We start from the raw sequence: 23,924 nt of genomic DNA, 5'->3' as shown, positions 1-23,924 counted from the left end.
CCACCCGCAGCTCCAGCTCCGAGATACGATCGGTCAGTAGCTGCAGCTGGACACACTTCCTGCACACATGGTCGGCAGGGACACTGGTAGTGTCCATGACTTCCCACATCTTGCAGGAGGAGCATATCACGGGTGCAAGGTCTGCTGCCATGACTTGCCTTAGCTCATTTACCCCTTTTAAATTACGTTGAAATTGGAAAATGTTAACTATACTAGGGACCTTGGTTCACTAAAAAACACACTACCTGCGATAAAACCTGCAGACCTTCCCTTTCTTATTACTTTACTTACAGTAAGATGGTAGAAATACTCACCTGAACCTACTCACCAATCAGCTGCCTCCCCTGTGCCGCGTCACTTTCTGACTGGTGACGTCACCTCGAACTGCCGCTGGTCTCAGAGTCTCGCTCTCAGAGTGAGATCTGGTCTCGCTCTCTCCGCGCTGTTTATATCCCCGCTCTGGTCTCGCTCTCTCCGCGCTGTTTATATCCCCGCTCTGGTCTCGCTCTCTCCGCGCTGTTTATATCCCCGCTCTGGTCTCGCTCTCTCCGCGCTGTTTATATCCCCGCTCTGGTCTCGCTCTCTCCGCGCTGTTTATATCCCCGCTCTGGTCTCGCTCTCTCCCGCCGCTCACCGACTGAACTCTCGCTCTCTCCGCGCTGTTTTTTATCCCCGCTCTGGTCTCGCTCTCTCCCGCCGCTCACCGACTGAACTCTCGCTCTCTCTGCGCTGTTTATATCCCCGCTCTGGTCTCGCTCTCTCCCGCCGCTCACCGACTGAACTCCCGCTCTCTCCGCGCTGTTTATAACCCCGCTCTGGTCTCGCTCTCTCCCGCCGCTCACCGACTGAACTCTCGCTCTCTCCGCGCTGTTTATATCCCCGCTCTGGTCTCGCTCTCTCCCGCCGCTCAACGACTGGCCTCTCGCTCTCTCTGCGCTGTTTATATCCCCGCTCTGGTATCGCTCTCTCCCGCCGCTCAACGACTGGCCTCCCGCTCTCTCTGCGCTGTTTATATCCCCGCTCTGGTCTCGCTCTCTCCCGCCGCTCAACGACTGGCCTCTCGCTCTCTCTGCGCTGTTTATATCCCCGCTCTGGTCTCGCTCTCTCCCGCCGCTCACTGACTGAACTCTCGCTCTCTCCGCGCTGTTTATATCCCCGCTCTGATGTCACTCTCTCCCGCCGCTCACCGACTGAACTCTCGCTCTCTCCGCGCTGTTTATATCCCCGCTCTGGTCTCGCTCTCTCCCGCTCACTGACTGAACTCCCGCTCTCTCCGCGCTGTTTTTTATCCCCGCTCTGGTCTCGCTCTCACCCGCCGCTCACTGACTGAACTCTCGCTCTCTCTGCGCTATTTATATCCCCGCTCTGGTCTCGCTCTCTCCCGCCGCTCACCGACTGAACTCTCGCTCTCTCTGCGCTGTTTATATCCCCGCTCTGGTCTCGCTCTCTCCCGCCGCTCACCGACTGAACTCTCGCTCTCTCTGCGCTGTTTATATCCCCTCTCTGGTCTCGCTCTCTCCCGCCGCTCAACGACTGGCCTCTCGCTCTCTCCGCGCTGTTTATATCCCCGCTCTGGTCTCGCTCTATACCGCCGCTCACCGACTGGACTCTCGCTCTCTCCGCGCTGTTTATATCCCCGCTCTGGTCTCGCTCTCTCCGCGCTGTTTATATCCCCGCTCTGGTCTCGCTCTCTCCCGCCGCTCAACGACTGGCCTCTCGCTCTCTCCGCGCTGTTTATATCCCCGCTCAGGTCTCGCTCTCTCCCGCCGCTCACCGACTGAACTTTCGCTCTCTCCGCGCTGTTTTTTATCCCCGCTCTGGTCTCGCTCTCTCCCGCCGCTCACCGACTGAACTCTCGCTCTCTCCGCGCTGTTTATATCCCCGCTCTGGTCTCGCTCTCTCCCGCCGCTCACCGACTGAACTCTCGCTCTCTCCGCGCTGTTTTTAATCCCCGCTCTGGTCTCGCTCTCTCCCGCCGCTCTCCCTGAGAGAGAGGGACTGAGAGATACCAGTCAGTGTACAGATATCACCCTGAGAGAGAGGGACTGAGAGACACCAATCAGTGTACTGCTATCTCCCTGAGAGAGAGGGACTGAGAGACACCAGTCAGTGTACAGATATCTCCCTGAGAGAGAGGGGACTGAGAGTCACCAGTCAGTGCACAGATATCTCCCTGAGAGAGAGGGACTGAGAGATACCAGTCAGTGTACAGATATCTCCCTGTGTGAGAGAGGGACTGAGAGGCACCAGTCAGTGTGCAGATATCTCCCTTAGAGGGAGGGGACCGAGAAGAGACACCAGTCAGTGCACAGATATCTCCCGGAGAGAGAGGGCGACTGAGAGACACCAGTCAGTGCACAGATATCACCCTGAGAGAGAGGGGTCTGACAGACACCAGTCAGTGTACAGATATCTCCCTGAGAGAGAGGGACTGAGAGACACCAGTCAGTGTACTGCTATCTTCCTGAGAGAGAGGGACTGAAAGACACCAGTCAGTGTACAGATATCTCCCTGAGAGAGAGGGACTGGGAGACACCAGTCAGTGTACAGATATCTCCCTAAGAGACAGGGACTGAGAGACACTGGTCAGTGTACAGATATCTCCCAGAGAGAGAGAGGACTGAGATACACTAGTCAAGTTACAGATATCTCCCTGAGAGAGAGTGGCCTGAGAGATACCAGTCAGTGTACAGATGTCTCCCTGTGAGAGGGAGGGACTGAGAGACACCAGTCAGTGTGCAGATATCACCCTGTGTGAGAGAGGGACTGAGAGTCACCAGTCAGTTTACAAATATCTCCCTGAGGGAGAGGGGGACTGAGAGATACCAGTCAGTGTATTGATATCTCCCTGAGAGAGATTGGACTGAGAGACACCAGTCAGTGTACAGATATCTCCCTGAGGGAGAGGGACTGAGAGACACAAGTTAGTGTGCAGATATCACCCTGTGTGAGAGAGGGACTGAGAGACACCAGTTAGTTTACAAATATCTCCCTGGGAGAGAGGGACTGAGAGACACCAGTCAGTGTACAGATATCTCCCTGGGAGAGAGGGAATGAGAGACACCAGTCAGTGCACAGATATCTCCCTGAGAGAGAGAGACTGAGAGACACCAGTCAGTGTACAGATATCTCCCTGGGAGAGCGGGGACTGAGACACACCAGTCAGTGTACAGATATCTCCCTGAGAGAGAGGGGACTGGGAGACATGAGTCAGTATATCGATATCTCCCTTAGAGAGAGGGGACTTAGAGACATCTGTCAATGTACAGATATCTCCCTGAGAGAGAGGGGACTGAGAGACACCAGTCAGTGTGCAGATATCTCCCTGAGAGAGAGGGACTGAGAGGCACCAGTCAGTGTATAGATATCTCCCCAAGAGAGAGGGACTGAGAGACAGCAGTCAATGTACAGATATCTCCGTGAGAGAGGGGGGCTGAGAGACACCAGTCAGTGCTGAGATGTCTCCCGAAGAGAGAGGGGACTGGGAGACATGAGTCAGTATACAGATATCTCCCTGAGAGAGAGGGGACTGAGAGACACCAGTCAGTGTACAGGTATCTCCCTGAGAGAGAGGGGACTGAGAGACCCCAGTCAATGTATAGATATCTCCCTAAGAGAGAGGGGACTGAGAGACACCGGTCAGTGTACAGATATCTCCCTGAGACGGAGGGGAGTGAGAGACACCAGTCAGTGTACAGATATCTCCCTGAGTGATAGGGGCCTGGGAGACACGAGTCAGTATATCGATATCTCCCTGATGGAGAGGAGGACTGAGAGACACCAGTCAGTGTACAGATATCTCCCTGAGAGAGTGGACTGGGAGACACCAGTCAGTGTATAGATATCTCCCTGAGGGAGAGGGACTGAGAGTCACCAGTCAGTGTACAGATATCTCCCTGAGGGAGAGGGCGACTGAGAGATACCAGTCAGTATACAGATATCACCCTGAGAGAGAGGGGTCTGACAGAAACCAGTCAGTGTTCAGATATCTCCCTGAGAGAGAGGGACTGAGAGACACCAGTCAGTGTACAGATATCTCCCTGGGAGAGAGGGGACTGAGAGACACCAGTCAGTGTACAGATATCTCCCTGAGAGAGAGGGACTGAGAGACACCAGTCGGTGTACAGATATATCCATGACAGAGAGGGACTGGGAGATACCAGTCAGTGTACAGATACCTCCCTGAGGGAGAGGGACTCAGAGACACCAGTCAGTGTACAGATGTCTCCTTGAGAGAGAGGGACTGAGAGACACCATTCAGTGTACAGATATCTCTCTGAGAGAGAGGGACTGAGAGACACCAGTCAGTGGACAGATATCTCCCTGAGAGAGAGGGACTGAGAGACACCAATCAGTGTACAGATATCTCCCTGGGAGAGAGGGGACTGAGACACACCAGTCAGTGTACAGATATCTCACTGAGAGAGAGGGACTGAGAGACACCAGTCAATGTGTAGATATCTCCCCAAGAGAGAGGGGACTGAGAGACACCAGTCAGTGTACAGATATCTCCCTGTGAGAGAGGGACTGAGAGACACCAGTCAGTGTACAGATATCTCCCTGGGAGAGCGGGGACTGAGACACACCAGTCAGTGTACAGATATCTCCCTGGGAGAGAGGGACTGAGAGACACCAGTCAGTGTACAGATATCTCCCTGAGAGAGAGGGGACTGGGAGACACGAGTCAGTATATCGATATCTCCCTTAGAGAGAGGGGACTTAGAGACATCTGTCAATGTACAGATATCTCCCTGAGAGAGAGGGGACTGAGAGACACCAGTCAGTGTGCAGATATCTCCCTGAGAGAGAGGGACTGAGAGGCACCAGTCAGTGTATAGATATCTCCCCAAGAGAGAGGGACTGAGAGACAGCAGTCAATGTACAGATATCTCCGTGAGAGAGGGGGGCTGAGAGACACCAGTCAGTGCTGAGATGTCTCCCGAAGAGAGAGGGGACTGGGAGACATGAGTCAGTATATAGATATCTCCCTGAGAGAGAGGGGACTGTGAGACACCAGTCAGTGTACAGGTATCTCCCTGAGAGAGAGGGGACTGAGAGACCCCAGTCAATGTATAGATATCTCCCTAAGAGAGAGGGGACTGAGAGACACCGGTCAGTGTACCGATATCTCCCTGAGAGAGAGGGGACTGAGAGACACCAGTCAGTGTACAGATATCTCCCTGAGACGGAGGGGAGTGAGAGACACCAGTCAGTGTACAGATATCTCCCTGAGTGATAGGGGCCTGGGAGACATGAGTCAGTATATAGATATCTCCCTGAGGGAGAGGAGGACTGAGAGACACCAGTCGGTGTACAGATATATCCATGACAGAGAGGGACTGGGAGATACCAGTCAGTGTACAGATATCTCCCTGAGAGAGAGGGACTGAGAGATACCAGTCAGTGTACAGATATCTCCCTGAGGGAGAGGGACTGAGAGACACCAGTCAGTGTACAGATATCTCCCTGAGAGAGAGGGACTGAGAGACACCAGTCGGTGTACAGATATATCCATGACAGAGAGGGACTGGGAGATACCAGTCAGTGTACAGATACCTCCCTGAGGGAGAGGGACTCAGAGACACCAGTCAGTGTACAGATGTCTCCTTGAGAGAGAGGGACTGAGAGACACCATTCAGTGCACAGATATCTCCCTGAGAGAGAGGGACTGAGAGACACCAGTCAGTGGACAGATATCTCCCTGAGAGAGAGGGACTGAGAGACACCAGTCAGTGGACAGATATCTCCCTGAGGGAGAGGGACTGAGAGACACCTTTCAGTGCACAGATTTACCCTACAGGGATCATGATTAAAGAGCATGGGGAGCTCTGTTAATTTTAACCCCTTCCCCCCACGGTGGTCCACGGGCAACAGTTGCAATCTCCCCGAACAGAGAATGGACTCTGAACCTTGGTTTATGAATGGGGTGTGCAGCAACCCATTGGTTGAGCTACTAACCTGCTGTCCTCCATGTTGTAACAGGGTCCTGCAGCATTCAGTGGATGTGACAGAGACAGACCAAGGACCCAGCCGGGGGAACAGGATGGAAATGTCCATTTTCTACATCGTCTACTTTGTGGTCTTCCCCTTCTTCTTCGTCAATATATTCGTGGCCTTGATCATTATCACCTTTCAGGAGCAGGGGGACAAGATGCTGGAGGAGAGCACACTGGAGAAAAACGAGGTGGTGTATTTCTTGATTCACACTCACTCTCTCTCACGAATGCACATTCACACTGTCTCCTCCATTCACTCTCTCTCACAACTGCACAATTCACACTCTCTCCTCCATTCACTCTCTCTCACGACTGCACAATTCACACTCTCTCCTCCATTCACTCTCTCTCACGACTGCACAATTCACACTCTCTCCTCGATTCACTCTCTCTCACGACTGCACAATTCACACTCTCTCCTCCATTCACTCTCTCACACAACTACACAATTCACACTCTCTCCTCCATTCACTCTCTCTCACCACTGCACAATTCACACTCTCTCCTCCATTCACTCCCTCTCACAACCACACAATTCACACTCTCTCCTCCATTCACTCTCTCTCACGACTACACAATTCACTCTCCTCCATTCACTCTCTCTCACGACTACGCAATTCACAAACTCTCCTCCATTCACTCCCTCTCACGACTACGCAATTCACACTCTCTCCTCCATTCACTCTCTCTCACTACTACACAATTCATACTCTCTCCTCCATTCACTCACTCTCACTACTACACAATTCACACTCTCTCCTCCATTCACTCTCTCACGAATACGCAATTCACAAACTCTCCTCCATTCACTCACTCCCACTACTAGACAATTCAATCTCCTCCATTCACTCTCTCTCACGACTACGCAATTCACACTCTCTCCTCCATTCACTCTCTCACACTACTGCACAATTCACACTCTCTCCTCCATTCACTCTCTCTCACTGCTACGCAATTCACACTTTCTCCTCCATTCACTCTCTCTCACTACTACGCAATTCACACACTCTCCTCCATTCACTCTCTCTCACTACAACACAATTCACACTCTCTCCTCCATTCACTCACTCCCACTGCTACACAATTCACACTCTCTGCTCCATTCACTCTCTCTCACGACTGCACAATTCACACTCTCTCCTCCATTCACTCTCTCTCACTACTGCACAATTCACTCTCTCCTCCATTCACTCTCTCTCACTGGTACACAATTCACACTCTCTGCTCCATTCACACACTCTCACTACTACACAATTCACACTCTCTCCTCCATTCACTCTCTCTCACGTCGACACAATTCAAACTCTCTCCTCCATTCACTCTCTCTCACTACTACACAAATCACTCGCCTCCATTCACTCTCTCTCACGACTGCACAATTCACACTCTCTCCTCCATTCACTCACTCTCACTACTACGCAATTCACAAACTCTCCTCCATTCACTCACTCTCACTACTACACAAATCACTCGCCTCCATTCACTCTCTCTCACGACTGCACAATTCACACTCTCTCCTCCATTCACTCACTCTCACGACTACACAATTCACACTCTCTCCTCCATTCACTCTCTCTCACTAATACGCAATTCACACTCTCTCCTACATTCACTCTCACTCACTACTACACAATTCACACTATCTCCTTCATTCACTCACTCTCACGACTGTGCAGTTCACAAACTCTCCTCCATTCACTCTCTCTCACTACGACACAATTCACAATCTCTCCTCCATTCACTCTCTCTCACTACTGCACAATTCACTCTCTCCTCCATTCACTCTCTCTCACTACTACACAATTCACACTCTCTCCTCCATTCACTCTCACTCACTACGACACAATTCACACTCTCTCCTCCATTCACTCACTCTCACCACAATGCAATTCACACTCTCTCCTCCATTCACTCTCTCTCACTGCTACGCAATTCACACTCTCTCCTCCATTCAATCACTCTCACTACTACACAATTCACACTCACTCCTCCATTCACTCCCTCTCACTACTACATAATTCACACTCTCTCCTCCATTCACTCTCTCTCACTACTACGCAATTCACACTCTCTCCTCCATTCACTCTCTCTCACTGCGACGCAATTCACACTCTCTCCTCCATTCACTCTCTCTTACTACTACGCAATTCACACTCTCTCCTCCATTCACTCTCTCTCACCACCACGCAATTCACACTCTCCTCCATTCACTCTCTCTCACTACTACGCAATTCACACTCTCCTCCATTCACTCTCTCTCACTACTACGCAATTCACACTCTCCTCCATTCACTCTCTCTCACTACGACACAATTCACACTCTCTGCTCCATTCACTCTCTCTAACGACTACACAATTCACACTCTCTCCTCCATTCACTCTCTCTCACTGATGCACAATTCCCACTCTCTCCTCCATTCACTCACACTCACTACTACACAATTCACACTCTCTCCTCCTTTCAGTCTCTCACTACTACACAATTCACACTCTCTCCTCCATTCTCTCTCTCTCACTACTGCGCAATTCACAAACTCTCATCCATTCACTCACTCTCACTACGACACAATTCACACTCTCTCCTCCATTCACTCTCTCTCACCAATATGCAATTCACACTCTCTCCTCCATTCACTCTCTCACTCATACGCAATTCACACTCTCTCCTCCATTCACTCTCTCCCGCGACGACACAATTCACACTCTCTCCTCCATTCACTCTCTCTCACTACGACACAATTCACACTCTCTCCTCCATTCACTCTCTCTCACTGCTGCACAATTCACACTCTCTCCTCCATTCACTCTCTCCCGCTACCACACAATTCACACTCTCTCCTCCATTCACTCTCTCTCACTGCTGCACAATTCACACTCTCTCCTCCATTCACTCTCTCTCGCTACTACACAATTCACACTCTCTCCTCCATTCACTCTGTCTCACTAAGACGCAATTCACACTCTCTCCTCCATTCACTCTCTCTCACTGCTGCACAATTCACACTCTCTCCTCCATTCACTCTCTCCCGCTACCACACAATTCACACTCTCTCCTCCATTCACTCTCTCTCACTGCTGCACAATTCACACTCTCTCCTCCATTCACTCTCTCTCACTGCTGCACAATTCACACTCTCTCCTCCATTCACTCTCTCTCACTACGACACAATTCACACTCTCTCCTCCATTCACTCTCTCTCGCTACTACACAATTCACACTCTCTCCTCCATTCACTCTCTCTCGCCACTACACAATTCACACTCTCTCCTCCTTTCACTCTCTCTCACTACGACACAATTCACACTCTCTCCTCCATTCACTCTCTCTCGCTACGACACAATTCACACTCCCTCCTCCATTCACTCTCTCTCACTACTACACAATTCACACTCTCTCCTCCATTCACTCTGTCTCACTAATACGCAATTCACACTCTCTCCTCCATTCACTCTCTCTCACTGCTGCACAATTCACACTCTCTCCTCCATTCACTCTGTCTCACTACGACACAATTCACACTCTCTCCTCCATTCACTCTCTCTCACGACTACACAATTCACACGCTCACCTCCATTCACTCATTCTCACTACGACACAATTCCCACTCTCTCCTCCATTGACTCTCTCTCACTCAAACACAATTCCCACTCTCTCCTCCATTCACTCACTCTCACGACTGTGCAGTTCACACTCTCTCCACTCTTCACTCTCTCACTGCGACGCAATTCACACTCTCTCCTCCATTCACTCTCTCTCACTGCTGCACAATTCACACTCTCTCCTCCATTCACTCTCTCTCACTACTACGCAATTCACACTCTCTCCTCCATTCACTCTCTCTCACGACTACACAATTCACACGCTCACCACCATTCACTCATTCTCACTACGACACAATTCACACTCTCTCCTCCATTGACACTCTCTCACTCAAACACAATTCACACTCTCTCCTCCATTCACTCTCTCTCGCTACTAGACAATTCACACTCTATCCTCCATTCACTCCCTCTCACGACTACGCAATTCATTCTCTCTCCTCCATTCACTCTCTCTCACGACTGTGCAGTTCACAAACTCTCCTCCATTCACTCACTCCCACTACTACACAATTCACTCTCCTCCATTCACTCTCTCTCACGACTACGCAATTCACACTCTCTCCTCCATTCACTCTCTCACACTACTGCACAATTCACACTCTCTCCTCCATTCACTCTCTCTCACTGCTACGCAATTCACACTTTCTCCTCCATTCACTCTCTCTCACTACTACGCAATTCACACACTCTCCTCCATTCACTCTCTCTCACTACAACACAATTCACACTCTCTGCTCCATTCACTCTCTCTCACGACTGCACAATTCACACTCTCTCCTCCATTCACTCTCTCTCACCACTGCGCAATTCACACTCTCTCCTCCATTCACTCTCTCTCACTACGACGCAATTCACAAACTCTCCTCCATTCACTCACTCTCACTACTACACAATTCACTCGCCTCCATTCACTCTCTCTCACGACTGCACAATTCACACTCTCTCCTCCATTCACTCACTCTCACGACTACACAATTCACACTCTCTCCTCCATTCACTCTCTCTCACTAATACGCAATTCACACTCTCTCCTACATTCACTCTCACTCACTACTACACAATTCACACGATCTCCTCCATTCACTCACTCTCACGACTGTGCAGTTCACAAACTCTCCTCCATTCACTCACTCCCACTACGAGACAATTCACTCTCCTCCATTCACTCTCTCTCGCTACTACACAATTCACACTCTCTCCTCCATTCACTTCCTCTCACTACTACGCAATTCACACTCTCTCCTCCATTCACTTCCTCTCACTACTACGCAATTCACACTCTCTCCTCCATTCACTCACTCTCACTACTACGCAATTCATACTCTCTCCTCCATTCACTCCCTCTCACTACTACACAATTCACTCTCCTCCATTCACTCTCTCGCTACTGCACAATTCACACTCTCTCCTCCATTCACTCCCTCTCACTACTACGCAATTCATACTCTCTCCTCCATTCACTCACTCTCACTACTACACAATTCACACTCTCTCCTCCATTCACTCTCTCTCACTACTACACAATTCACGCTCTCTCCTCATTTCACTCTATCTCACTACTACGCAATTCACACTCTCTCCTCCATTCACTCTCTCTCACTGCTACACAATTCACACTCTCTCCTCCATTCACTCTCTCACCACGACACAATTCACACTCTCTCCTCCATTCACTCTCTCTCGCTACTACACACTTCACACTCTCTCCTCCATTCACTCTCTCTCACTGCGACACAATTCACACTCTCTCCTCCATTCACTCTCTCTCGCTACTACACAATTCACACTCTCTCCTCCATTCACTCTCTCTCACTAATATGCTATTCACACTCTCTCCTCCATTCACTCTCTCTCACTACGACACAATTCACACTCTCTCCTCCATTCACTCTCTCTCGCTACTACACAATTCACACTCTCTCCTCCATTCACTCTCTCTCACTAATATGCTATTCACACTCTCTCCTCCATTCACTCTCTCTCACTACGACACAATTCACACTCTCTCCTCCATTCACTCTCTCTCGCTACTACACAATTCACACTCTCTCCTCCATTCACTCTCTCTCACTAATATGCTATTCACACTCTCTCCTCCATTCACTCTCTCTCACTACGACACAATTCACACTCTCTCCTCCATTCACTCTCTCCCGCTACGACACAATTCACACTCTCTCCTCCATTCACTCTGTGTCACTAATACGCAATTCACACTCTCTCCTCCATTCACTCTCTCTCACTATTACACAATTCACACTCTCTCCTCGATTTACTCTCTCACTACTACGCAATTCACACTCTCTCCTCCATTCACTCTCTCTCATTACGACACAATTCACACTCTCTCCTCCATTCACTCTCTCTCGCAACTACACAATTCACACTCTCTCCTCCATTCACTCTCTCTCACGACTGCAGAATTCACACTCTCTCCTCCATTCACTTTCTCTCACTTCTACGCAATTCACACTCTCTCCTCAATTCACTCTCTCTCACTACTACACAATTCACACTCTCTCCTCAATTCACTCTCTCTCACTGCTACACAATTCACACTCTCTCCTCCATTCACTCTCTCCCGCTACTACACAATTCACACTCTCTCCTCCATTCACTCTGTGTCACTAATACGCAATTCACACTCTCTCCTCCATTCACTCTCTCTCACTATTACACAATTCACACTCTCTCCTCGATTCACTCTCTCACTACTACGCAATTCACACTCTCTCCTCCATTCACTCTCTCTCATTACGACACAATTCACACTCTCTCCTCCATTCACTCTCTCTCGCGACTACACAATTCACACTCTCTCCTCCATTCACTCTCTCTCACTACTGCACAATTCACACTCTCTCCTCCATTCACTCTCTCTCACTACTACGCAATTCACACTCTCTCCTCAATTCACTCTCTCTCACTACTACACAATTCACACGCTCACCTCCATTCACTCACTCTCACTACGACACAATTCACACTCTCTCCTCCATTCACTCACTCTCACGACTGTGCAGTTCACAAACTCTCCTCCATTCACTCACTCCCACTACGAGACAATTCACTCTCCTCCATTCACTCTCTCTCACCACTGCACAATTCGCACTCTCTCCTCCATTCACTCTCTATCACTGCTGCGCAATTCACACTCTCTCCTCCATTCACTCACTCTCACTACTACACAATTCACACTCTCTCCTCCATTCACTCTCTCACTACTACGCAATTCACACTCTCTCCTTCATTCACTCTCTCTCACTGCTAAACAATTCAAACTCTCTCCTCCATTCACTCTCTCACTGCTGCACAATTCACACTATCTCCTCCTTTCACTCTCTCTCACTACGACACAATTCACACTCTCTCCTCCATTCACTCTCTCTGACGACTGCGCAATTCACACTCTCTCCTCCATTCACTCTCTATCACTATTACGCAATTCACACTCTCTCTTCCATTCACTCTCTCTTACTGCTACACAATTCACACTCTCTCCTCCATTCACTCTCTCTCACGACTACACAATTCACACTCTCTCGTCCATTCACTCTCTCTCGCGACTACACAATTCACACACTCTCCTCCATTCACTCTCTCTCACTACTGCACAATTCACACTCTCTCCTCCATTCACTCTCTCTCACTACTACGCAATTCACACTCTCTCCTCCATTCACTCTCTCTCACTACGACACAATTCACACGCTCACCTCCATTCACTCACTCTCACTACGACACAATTCACACTCTCTCCTCCATTCACTCTCTCTCAACAATATGCAATTCACACTCTCTCCTCCATTCACTCTCATTCACTACTACACAATTCACACTCTCTCCTCCATTCACTCTCACTCACTACTACACAATTCAAACTCTCTCCTCCATTCACTCTCTCACTGCTGCACAATTCACACTCTCTCCTCCTTTCACTCTCTCTCACTACTACACAATTCACACTCTCTCCTCCATTCACTCTCACTCACTGCTACACACTTCACACTCTCTCCTCCATTCACTCTCTCTCACGACTGCAAAATTCACACTCTCTCCTCCATTCACTCTCTATCACTATTACGCAATTCACACTCTCTCCTCCATTCACTCTCTCTTACTGCTACACAAGTCACACTCTCTCCTCCATTCACTCTCTCTCACGACTACACAATTCACACTCTCTCCTCCATTCACTTACTCTCACCACTACACAATTCACACTCTCTCCTCCATTCACTCACTCTTACTACTACGCAATTCACACTCTCTACTCCATTTACTCTCTCTCACTACTACACAATTCACACTCTCTCCTCCATTCACTCACTCTCACTACGACACAATTCACACTCTCTCCTCCATTCACTCTCTCTTACTGCTACACAATTCACACTCTCTCCTCCATTCACTCTCTCTCACTACTACACAATTCACACGCTCACCTCCATTCACTCACTCTCCTACGACACAATTCACACTCTCTCCTCCATTCACTCTCTCTCAACAATATGCAATTCACACTCTCTCCTCCATTCACTCTCATTCACTACTACACAATTCACACTCTCTCATCCATTCACTCTCACTCACTACTACACAATTCAAACTCTCTCCTCCATTCACTCTCTCACTGCTGCACAATTCACACTCTCTCCTCCTTTCACTCTCTCTCACTACGACACAATTCACACTCTCTCCTCCATTCACTCTCTCTCACGAATGCAAAATTCACACTCTCTCCTCCATTCACTCTCTATCACTATTACGCAATTCACACTCTCTCCTCCATTCACTCTCTCTTACTGCTACACAAGTCACACTCTCTCCTCCATTCACTCTCTCTCACGACTACACAATTCACACTCTCTCCTCCATTCACTTACTCTCACCACTACACAATTCACACTCTCTCCTCCATTCACTCTCTCTCACTACTACACAATTCACACTCTCTCCTCCATTCACTCTCTCTCACTACGACACAATTCACACCCTCTCCTCTATTCACTCTCTATCACTACTACGCAATTCATACTCTCTCCTCCATTCACTCTCTCTCACTACTACACAATTCACACTCTCTCCTCCATTCACTCACTCTCACTACTACACAATTCACACTCTCTCCTCCATTCACTCACTCTCACTACTACACAATTCACACTCTCTCCTCCATTCACTCTCTCTTACTGCTACACAATTCACACTCTCTCCTCCATTGACTCTCTCTCACGACTACACAATTCACACTCTCTCGTCCATTCACCCTCTCTCGCTACTACACAATTCACACACTCTCCTCCATTCACTCTCTCTCACTACTGCACAATTCACACTCTCTCCTCCATTCACTCTCTCTCACTACTACGCAATTCACACTCTCTCCTCCATTCACTCTCTCTCACTACGACACAATTCACACGCTCGCCTCCATTCACTCACTCTCACTACGACACAATTCACACTCTCTCCTCCTTTCACTCTCTCTCAACAATATGCAATTCACACTCTCTCCTCCATTCACTCTCATTCACTACTACACAATTCACACTCTCTCCTCCATTCACTCTCACTCACTACTACACAATTCACACTCTCTCCTCCATTCACTCTCTCTCGCTACGACACAATTCACACTCTCTCCTCCATTCTCTCTCTCTCACTACTGCGCAATTCACACTCTCTCCTCCATTCACTCACATTCACGACAACACAATTCACACTCTCTCCTCCTTTCACTCTCTCACTGCTACACAATTCATACTCTCTCCTCCATTCACTCACACTCACTACTACACAATTCACACTCTCTCCTCCTTTCACTCTCTCACTACTACACAATTCACACTCTCTCCTCCATTCTCTCTCTCTCACTACTGCGCAATTCACAAACTCTCATCCATTCACTCACTCTCACTACTACACAATTCACTCTCCTCCATTCACTCTCTCTCGCTACGACACAATTCACACTCTCTCCTCCATTCACTCTCTCTCACCAATATGCAATTCACAAACTCTCCTCCATTCACTCACTCCCACTACGACACAATTCACTCTCCTCCATTCACTCTCTCTCACTACTACGCAATTCACACACTCTCCTCCATTCACTCTCTCACTAACACGCAATTCACACTCTCTCCTCCATTCACTCTCTCTCACTGCTGCGCAATTCACACTCTCTCCTCCATTCACTCTCTCTCACTACTACACAATTCACACTCTCTCCTCCATTCACTCCCTCTCACCACTACACAATTCACACTCTCTCCTTCATTCACTCTCTCTCACTGCTACACAATTCACACTCTCTCCTCCATTCACTCCCTCTCACCACTACACAATTCACACTCTCTCCTTCATTCACTCTCTCTCACTGCTACACAATTCACACTGTCTCCTCCATTCACTCTCTCTCACTACTACACAATTCACACTCTCTCCTCCATTCACTCTCTCTCGCTACGACACAATTCACACTCTCTCCTCCATTCACTCTCTCTCACTACTGCACAATTCACACTCTCTCCTCCATTCACTGTCTCTCACTACTACGCAATACACACTCTCTCCTCCATTCACTCTCTCTGACGACACAATTCACACTCTCTCCTGCATTCACTCTCTCTCACTACTGCACAATTCACACACTCTCCTCATTTCACTCTCTCTTCACGACTACACAATTCACACTCTCTCCTCCATTCACTCTCTCTCACTACGACGCAATTCACACTCTCTCCTCCATTCACTCTCTCTCACTACTACACAATTCACACTCTCTCCTCCATTCACTCCCTCTCACCCCTGCACAATTCACACACTCTCCTCCATTCACTCTCTCTCACTACGACACAATTCACACTCTCTCCTCCATTCACTCTCTCTCACTGCTACACAATTCACACTGTCTCCTCCATTCACTCTCTCCCGCTACGACACAATTCACACTCTCTCGTCCATTCACTCTGTCTCACTAATACGCAATTCACACTCTCTCCTCCATTCACTCTCTCTCACTATTACACAATTCACACTCTCACCTTCATTCACTCTCTCTCACGACTACACAATTCACACTCTCTCCTCCATTCACTCTATCTCACTACTACACAATTCACACTCTCTCCTCCATTCACTCTCTCTCGCTACTACACAATTCACACGCTCTCCTCCATTCACTCTCTCTCACTACTGCACAATTCACACTCTCTCCTCCATTCACTCTCTCTCACTACTACACAATTCACACGCTCACCTCCATTCACTCACTCTCACAACGACACAATTCACACTCTCTCCTCCATTGACTCTCTCTCACTACGACACAATTCACACTCTCTCCTCCATTGACTCTCTCTCACTACGACACAATTCACACTCTCTCCTCCATTGACTCTCTCTCACTACGACACAATTCCCACTCTCTCCTCCATTCACTCTCTCTCACTGCTGCACAATTCCCACTCTCTCCTCCATTCACTCCCTCTCACGACTGCGCAATTCATACTCTCTCCTCCATTCACTCACACTCACTACTACACAATTCACACTCTCTCCTCCTTTCACTCTCTCACTACTACACAATTCACACTCTCTCCTCCATTCTCTCTCTCTCACTACTGCGCAATTCACAAACTCTCATCCATTCACTCACTCTCACTACGACACAATTCACTCTCCTCCATTCACTCTCTCTCGCTGCGACACAATTCACTCTCCTCCTTTCACTCTCTCTCGCTGCGACACAATTCACACTCTCTCCTCCATTCTCTCTCTCTCACTACTACACAATTCACAAACTCTCATCCATTCACTCACTCTCACTACTACACAATTCACTCTCCTCCATTCACTCTCTCTCGCTGCGACACAATTCACACTCTCTCCTCCATTCACTCTCTATCACCAATATGCAATTCACAAACTCTCCTCCATTCAATCACTCCCACTACGACACAATTCACTCTCCTCCATTCACTCTCTCTCACTACTACGCAATTCACACACTCTCCTCCATTCACTCTCTCACGAATACGCAATTCAGACTCTCTCCTCCATTCACTCTCTCTCACTGCTGCGCAATTCACACTCTCTCCTCCATTCACTCTCTCTCACTGCTAGACAATTCACACTCTCTCCTCCATTCACTCCCTCTCACCACTACACAATTCACACTCTCTCCTTCATTCACTCTCTCTCACTGCTGCACAATTCACACTCTCTCCTCCATTCACTCTCTCCCGCTACGACACAATTCACACTCTCTCCTCCATTCACTCTGTCTCACTAATACGCAATTCACACTCTCTCCTCCATTCACTCCCTCTCACTAATATGCAATTCACACTCTCTCCTCCATTCACTCTCTCTCACTACTACACAATTCACACTCTCTCCTCCATTCACTCCCTCTCACCCCTGCACAATTCACACACTCTCCTCCATTCACTCTCTCTCACTACGACACAATTCACACTCTCTCCTCCATTCACTCTCTCTCACTGCTACACAATTCACACTGTCTCCTCCATTCACTCTCTCCCGCTACGACACAATTCACACTCTCTCGTCCATTCACTCTGTCTCACTAATACGCAATTCACACTCTCTCCTCCATTCACTCTCTCTCACTATTACACAATTCACACTCTCTCCTCTATTCACTCTCTCATTACGACACAATTCACACTGTCTCCTCCATTCACTCTCTCTCACTACCACACAATTCACACTCTCTCCTCAATTCACTCTCTCTCACTACTACACAATTCACACTCTCTCCTCCATTCAATCTCTCTCATTACGACACAATTCACACTGTCTCCTCCATTCACTCTCTCTCACTACTACACAATTCACACTCTCTCCTCCATTCACTCTCTCTCACTACTACACGATTCACACTCTCTCCTCCATTCACTCTCTCTCGCTACTACACAATTCACACGCTCTCCTCCATTCACTCTCTCTCACTACTACACAATTCACACGCTCACCTCCATTCACTCACTCTCACAACGACACAATTCACACTCTCTCCTCCATTGACTCTCTCTCACTACGACACAATTCACACTCTCTCCTCCATTCACTCACTCTCACTACGACACAATTCACACTCTCTCCTCCATTCACTCTCTCTCGCTACTGCACAATTCACACTCTCTCCTCCATTCACTCTCTCTCACTGCTGCACAATTCCCACTCTCTCCTCCATTCACTCCCTCTCACGACTACGCAATTCATACTCTCTCCTCCATTCACTCACACTCACTACTACACAATTCACACTCTCTCCTCCTTTCACTCTCTCACTACGACACAATTCACTCTTCTCCATTCACTCTCTCTCACTACTACGCAATTCACACACTCTCCTCCATTCACTCTCTCACGAATACGCAATTCACACTCTCTCCTCCATTCACTCTCTCTCACTGCTGCGCAATTCACACTCTCTCCTCCATTCACTCTCTCTCACTACTACACAATTCACACTCTCTCCTCCATTCACTCCCTCTCACCACTACACAATTCACACTCTCTCCTTCATTCATTCTCTCTCACTGCTGCACAATTCACGCTCTCTCCTCTATTCACTCTCTCTCACGACTGCACAATTCACACTCTCTCCTCCATTCACTCTCTCTCACTACTACGCAATTCACACTCTCTCCTCCATTCACTCTCTCTCACTACTACACAATTCACACGCTCACCTCCATTCACTCACCCTCACTACGACACAATTCACACTCTCTCCTCCATTCACTCTCTCTCAACAATATGCAATTCACACTCTCTCCTCCATTCACTCTCACTCACTACTACACAATTCACACTCTCTCCTCCATTCACTCTCTCTCACTACTACACAATTCACACTCTCTCCTCCATTCACTCTCACTCACTACTACACAATTCAAACTCTCTCCTCCATTCACTCTCTCACTGCTGCACAATTCACACTCTCTCCTCCTTTCACTCTCTCTCACTACTACACAATTCACACTCTCTCCTCCACTCACTCTCTCTCACTGCGACACACTTCACACTCTCTCCTCCATTCACTCTCTCTCACTACTGCATAATTCACAATCTCTCCTCCATTCACTCTCTCTCACGACTGCACAATTCACACTCTCTCCTCCATTCACTCACTCTTACTACTACACCATTCACACTCTCTCCTCCATTCATTCTCTCTCACTGCTGCGCAATTCACACTCTCTCCTCCATTCACTCACTCTCACTACTACACAATTCACACTCTCTCCTCCATTCACTCTCTCACTACTACGCAATTCACACTCTCTCCTTCATTCACTCTCTCTCACTGCTAAACAATTCACACTCTCTCCTCCATTCACTCTCTCTCACTACTACACAATTCACACTCTCTCCTCCATTCACTCTCTCACTACTACACAATTCACACTCTCTCCTCCATTCACTCTCTCTCACGAATACGCAATTCACACTCTCTCCTCCATTCACTCTCTCTCACTACTACACAATTCACACTCTCTCCTCCATTCACTCTCTCTCACTACTACACAATTCACATCCTCTCCTCTGTTCACTCTCTCACTACTACGCAATTCATACTCTCTCCTCCATTCACTCTCTCTCACTACTGCACAATTCACACTCTCTCCTCCATTCACTCACTCTCACCACTACACAATTCACACTCTCTCCTCCATTCACTCTCTCTCGCTACTACACAATTCACACTCTCTCCTCCATTCACTCTCTCTCACTACTGCACAATTCAGACTCTCTCCTCCATTCACTCCCTCTCACTACTACACAATTCACACTCTCTCCTCCATTCACTCCCTCTCACTGCTGCACAATTCACACTCTCTCCTCCATTCACTCTCTCTCACGACTACACAATTCACACTCTCTCCTCCATTCACTCACTCTCACTACTACGCAATTCGCACTCTCTCCTCCATTCACTCTCTCTCACTGCTGCACAATTCACACTCTCTCCTCCATTCACTCTCTCTCACTACTGCACAATTCACACTCTCTCCTCCATTCACTCCCTCTCACCACTACACAATTCACACTCTCTCCTCCATTCACTCTCCCTTCTACACTATTTACACTCTCTCCTCCATTCACTCTCTCTCACTGCTACACAATTCAGACTCTCTCCTCCATTCACTCTCTCACCACTACGCAATTCACACTCTCTCCTCCATTCACTCTCTCTCACTACTACACATTACACACTCTCTCCTCCATTCACTCTCTCTCACTACTGCACAATTCACACTCTCTCCTCCATTCACTCCCTCTCACCACTCCGCAATTCACACTCTCTCCTCCATTCACTCTCTCACCACTACACAATTAACACTCTCTCCTCTATTCACTCTCTCTCACTGCTGTACAATTCACACTTTCTCCTCCTTTCACTCTCTCTCACTACTGCACAATTCACACTCTCTCCTCCATTCACTCTCTCTCACTGCTTCGCAATTCACACTCTCTCCTCCATTCACTCTCTCACCACTACGCAATTCACACTCTCTCCTCCATTCACTCTCTCTCACTACTACACATTAAACACTCTCTCCTCCATTCACTCTCTCTCACTACTGCACAATTCACACTCTCTCCTCCATTCACTCTCTCTCACTACTACGCAATTCACACTCTCTCCTCCATTCATTCTCTCTCACCACTACACAATTCACACTCTCTCCTCCATTCACTCTCTCACTACTACGCAATTCACACTCTCTCCTCCATTCACTCTCTCTCACTACTGCACAATTCACACCCTCTCCTCTATTCACTCTCTCTCACTGCTACGCAATTCACACTCTCTCCTCCATTCACTCTCTCTCACTGCTACGCAATTCACACTCTCTCCTCCATTCACTCTCTCTCACGACTACACAATTCACACTCTCTCCTCCTTTCACTCTCTCTCACTACTGCACAATTCACACTCTCTCCTCCATTCACTCTCTCACCACTACGCAATTCACACTCTCTCCTCCATTCACTCACTCTCACTACTACACAATTCACACTCTCTCCTCCATTCACTCTCTCACTACTACGCAATTCACACTCTCTCCTTCATTCACTCTCTCTCACTGCTAAACAATTCACAATCTCTCCTCCATTCACTCTCTCCCGCTACGACACAATTCACACTCTCTCCTCCATTCACTCACTCTCACTACGACACAATTCACACTCTCTCCTCCATTCACTCTCTCTCACTATTGCACAATTCACACTCTCTCCTCCATTCACTCTCTCTCACTACTACACAATTCACACTCTCTCCTCCATTCACTCTCTCTCACTACTGCACAATTCACACCCTCTCCTCTATTCACTCTCTCACTGCTACGCAATTCACACTCTCTCCTCCATTCACTCTCTCTCACTACTGCACAATTCACACCCTCTCCTCTATTCACTCTCTCACTGCTACGCAATTCACACTCTCTCCTCCATTCACTCTCTCTCACTACTACACAATTCACACTCTCTCCTCCATTCACTCACTCTCACTACTACACAATTCACACTCTCTCCTCCATTCACTCTCTCTCGCTACTACACAATTCACACTCTCTCCTCCATTCACTCTCTCTCACTACTACACAATTCACACTCTCTCCTGCATTCACTCACTCTCACTACTACACAATTCACACTCTCTCCTCCATTCACTCTCTCTCGCTACTACACAATTCACACTCTCTCCTCCATTCACTCACTCTCACTACTACACAATTCACACTCTCTCCTCCATTCACTCTCTCTCACTACTGCACAATTCACACCCTCTCCTCTATTCACTCTCTCACTGCTACGCAATTCACACTCTCTCCTCCATTCACTCTCTCTCACTACTACACAATTCACACTCTCTCCTCCATTCACTCACTCTCACTACTACACAATTCACACTCTCTCCTCCATTCACTCTCTCTCGCTACTACACAATTCACACTCTCTCCTCCATTCACTCTCTCTCACTACTACACAATTCACACTCTCTCCTCCATTCACTCCCTCTCACTACTACACAATTCACACTCTCTCCTCCATTCACTCCCTCTCACTACGACACAATTCACACTCTCTCCTCCATTCACTCTCTCTCACGAGTACACAATTCACACTCTCTCCTCCATTCACTTGCTCTCACTACTATGCAATTCACACTCTCTCCTCCATTCACTCTCTCTCGCTACCACACAATTCACACTCTCTCCTCCATTCACTTACTCTCACTACTATGCAATTCACCCTCTCTCCTCTATTCACTCTCTCTCACTACTACACAATTCACACTCTGTTCTCCATTCACTCTCCCTCACTGCTACGCAATTTGCACTCTCTCTTCCATTCACTCTCTCTCACTACTGCACGATTCACACTCTCTCCTCCATTCACTCTCTCACCACTACGCAATTCACACTGTCTGTTCCATTCACTCTCTCTCACTACTACACAATTCACACTCTCTCCTCCATTCACTCTCTCACTACAACACAATTCACACTCTCTCCTCCATTCACTCTCTCTCACCACTGCACAATTCACACTCTCTCCTCCATTCACTCTCTCACCACTACGCAATTCACACTGTCTGTTCCATTCACTCTCTCTCACTACTACGCAATTCACACTCTCTCCTCCATTCACTCTCTCTCACCACTGCACAATTCACACTCTCTCCTCCATTCACTCTCTCTCACTACTACGCAATTCACACTCTCTCCTCCATTCACTCTCTCTCACTGCTACACAATTCACACTCTCTCCCTCATTCACTCTCTCTCACTACAACACAATTCACACTCTCTCCTCCTTTCACTCTCTCTCACTACAACACAATTCACACTCTCTCCTCCATTCACTCTCTCTCACTGCTAGACAATTCACACTCTCTCCTCCATTCACTCTCTCTCACTACTACGCAATTCACACTCTCTCCTCCATTCACTCTCTCTCACTGCTACGCAATTCACACTCTCTCCTCCATTCACTCCCTCTCACTACTACACAATTCACACTCTCTCCTCCATTCACTCTCTCTCACTGCTAGACAATTCACACTCTCTCCTCCATTCACTCTCTCTCACTACTACGCAATTCACACTCTCTCCTCCATTCACTCTCTCTCACTGCTAGACAATTCACACTCTCTCCTCCATTCACTCTCTCTCACTACTACGCAATTCACACTCTCTCCTCCATTCACTCTCTCTCACTACTTCACAATTCACACTCTCTCCTCCATTCACACTCTCACAACTACGCAATTCA

The 23,924-nt window shown here is 48.1% G+C and overlaps 1 protein-coding gene across 1 annotated transcript in view; it reads left to right on the top strand.

Moving 5' to 3' along the window:
* LOC137309962 (probable voltage-dependent R-type calcium channel subunit alpha-1E) overlaps window positions 1–23,924 on the top strand; it is a gene marked incomplete at its 3' end in the record, with an annotated part of 73,623 nt that overhangs the window by 17,636 nt on the left and 32,063 nt on the right. The window contains exon 3 of the mRNA XM_067977957.1: window positions 5,983–6,184. Coding sequence (XP_067834058.1) covers window positions 5,983–6,184 — 202 coding nt within the window. The remainder of the gene's footprint in view (window positions 1–5,982; window positions 6,185–23,924) is intronic.

The sequence above is a fragment of the Heptranchias perlo genome, unplaced genomic scaffold (assembly GCF_035084215.1).
Source record: "Heptranchias perlo isolate sHepPer1 unplaced genomic scaffold, sHepPer1.hap1 HAP1_SCAFFOLD_195, whole genome shotgun sequence".
NCBI lineage: Eukaryota > Metazoa > Chordata > Chondrichthyes > Hexanchiformes > Hexanchidae > Heptranchias > Heptranchias perlo.
This window is presented reverse-complemented; position numbering and strand designations above follow the sequence as displayed.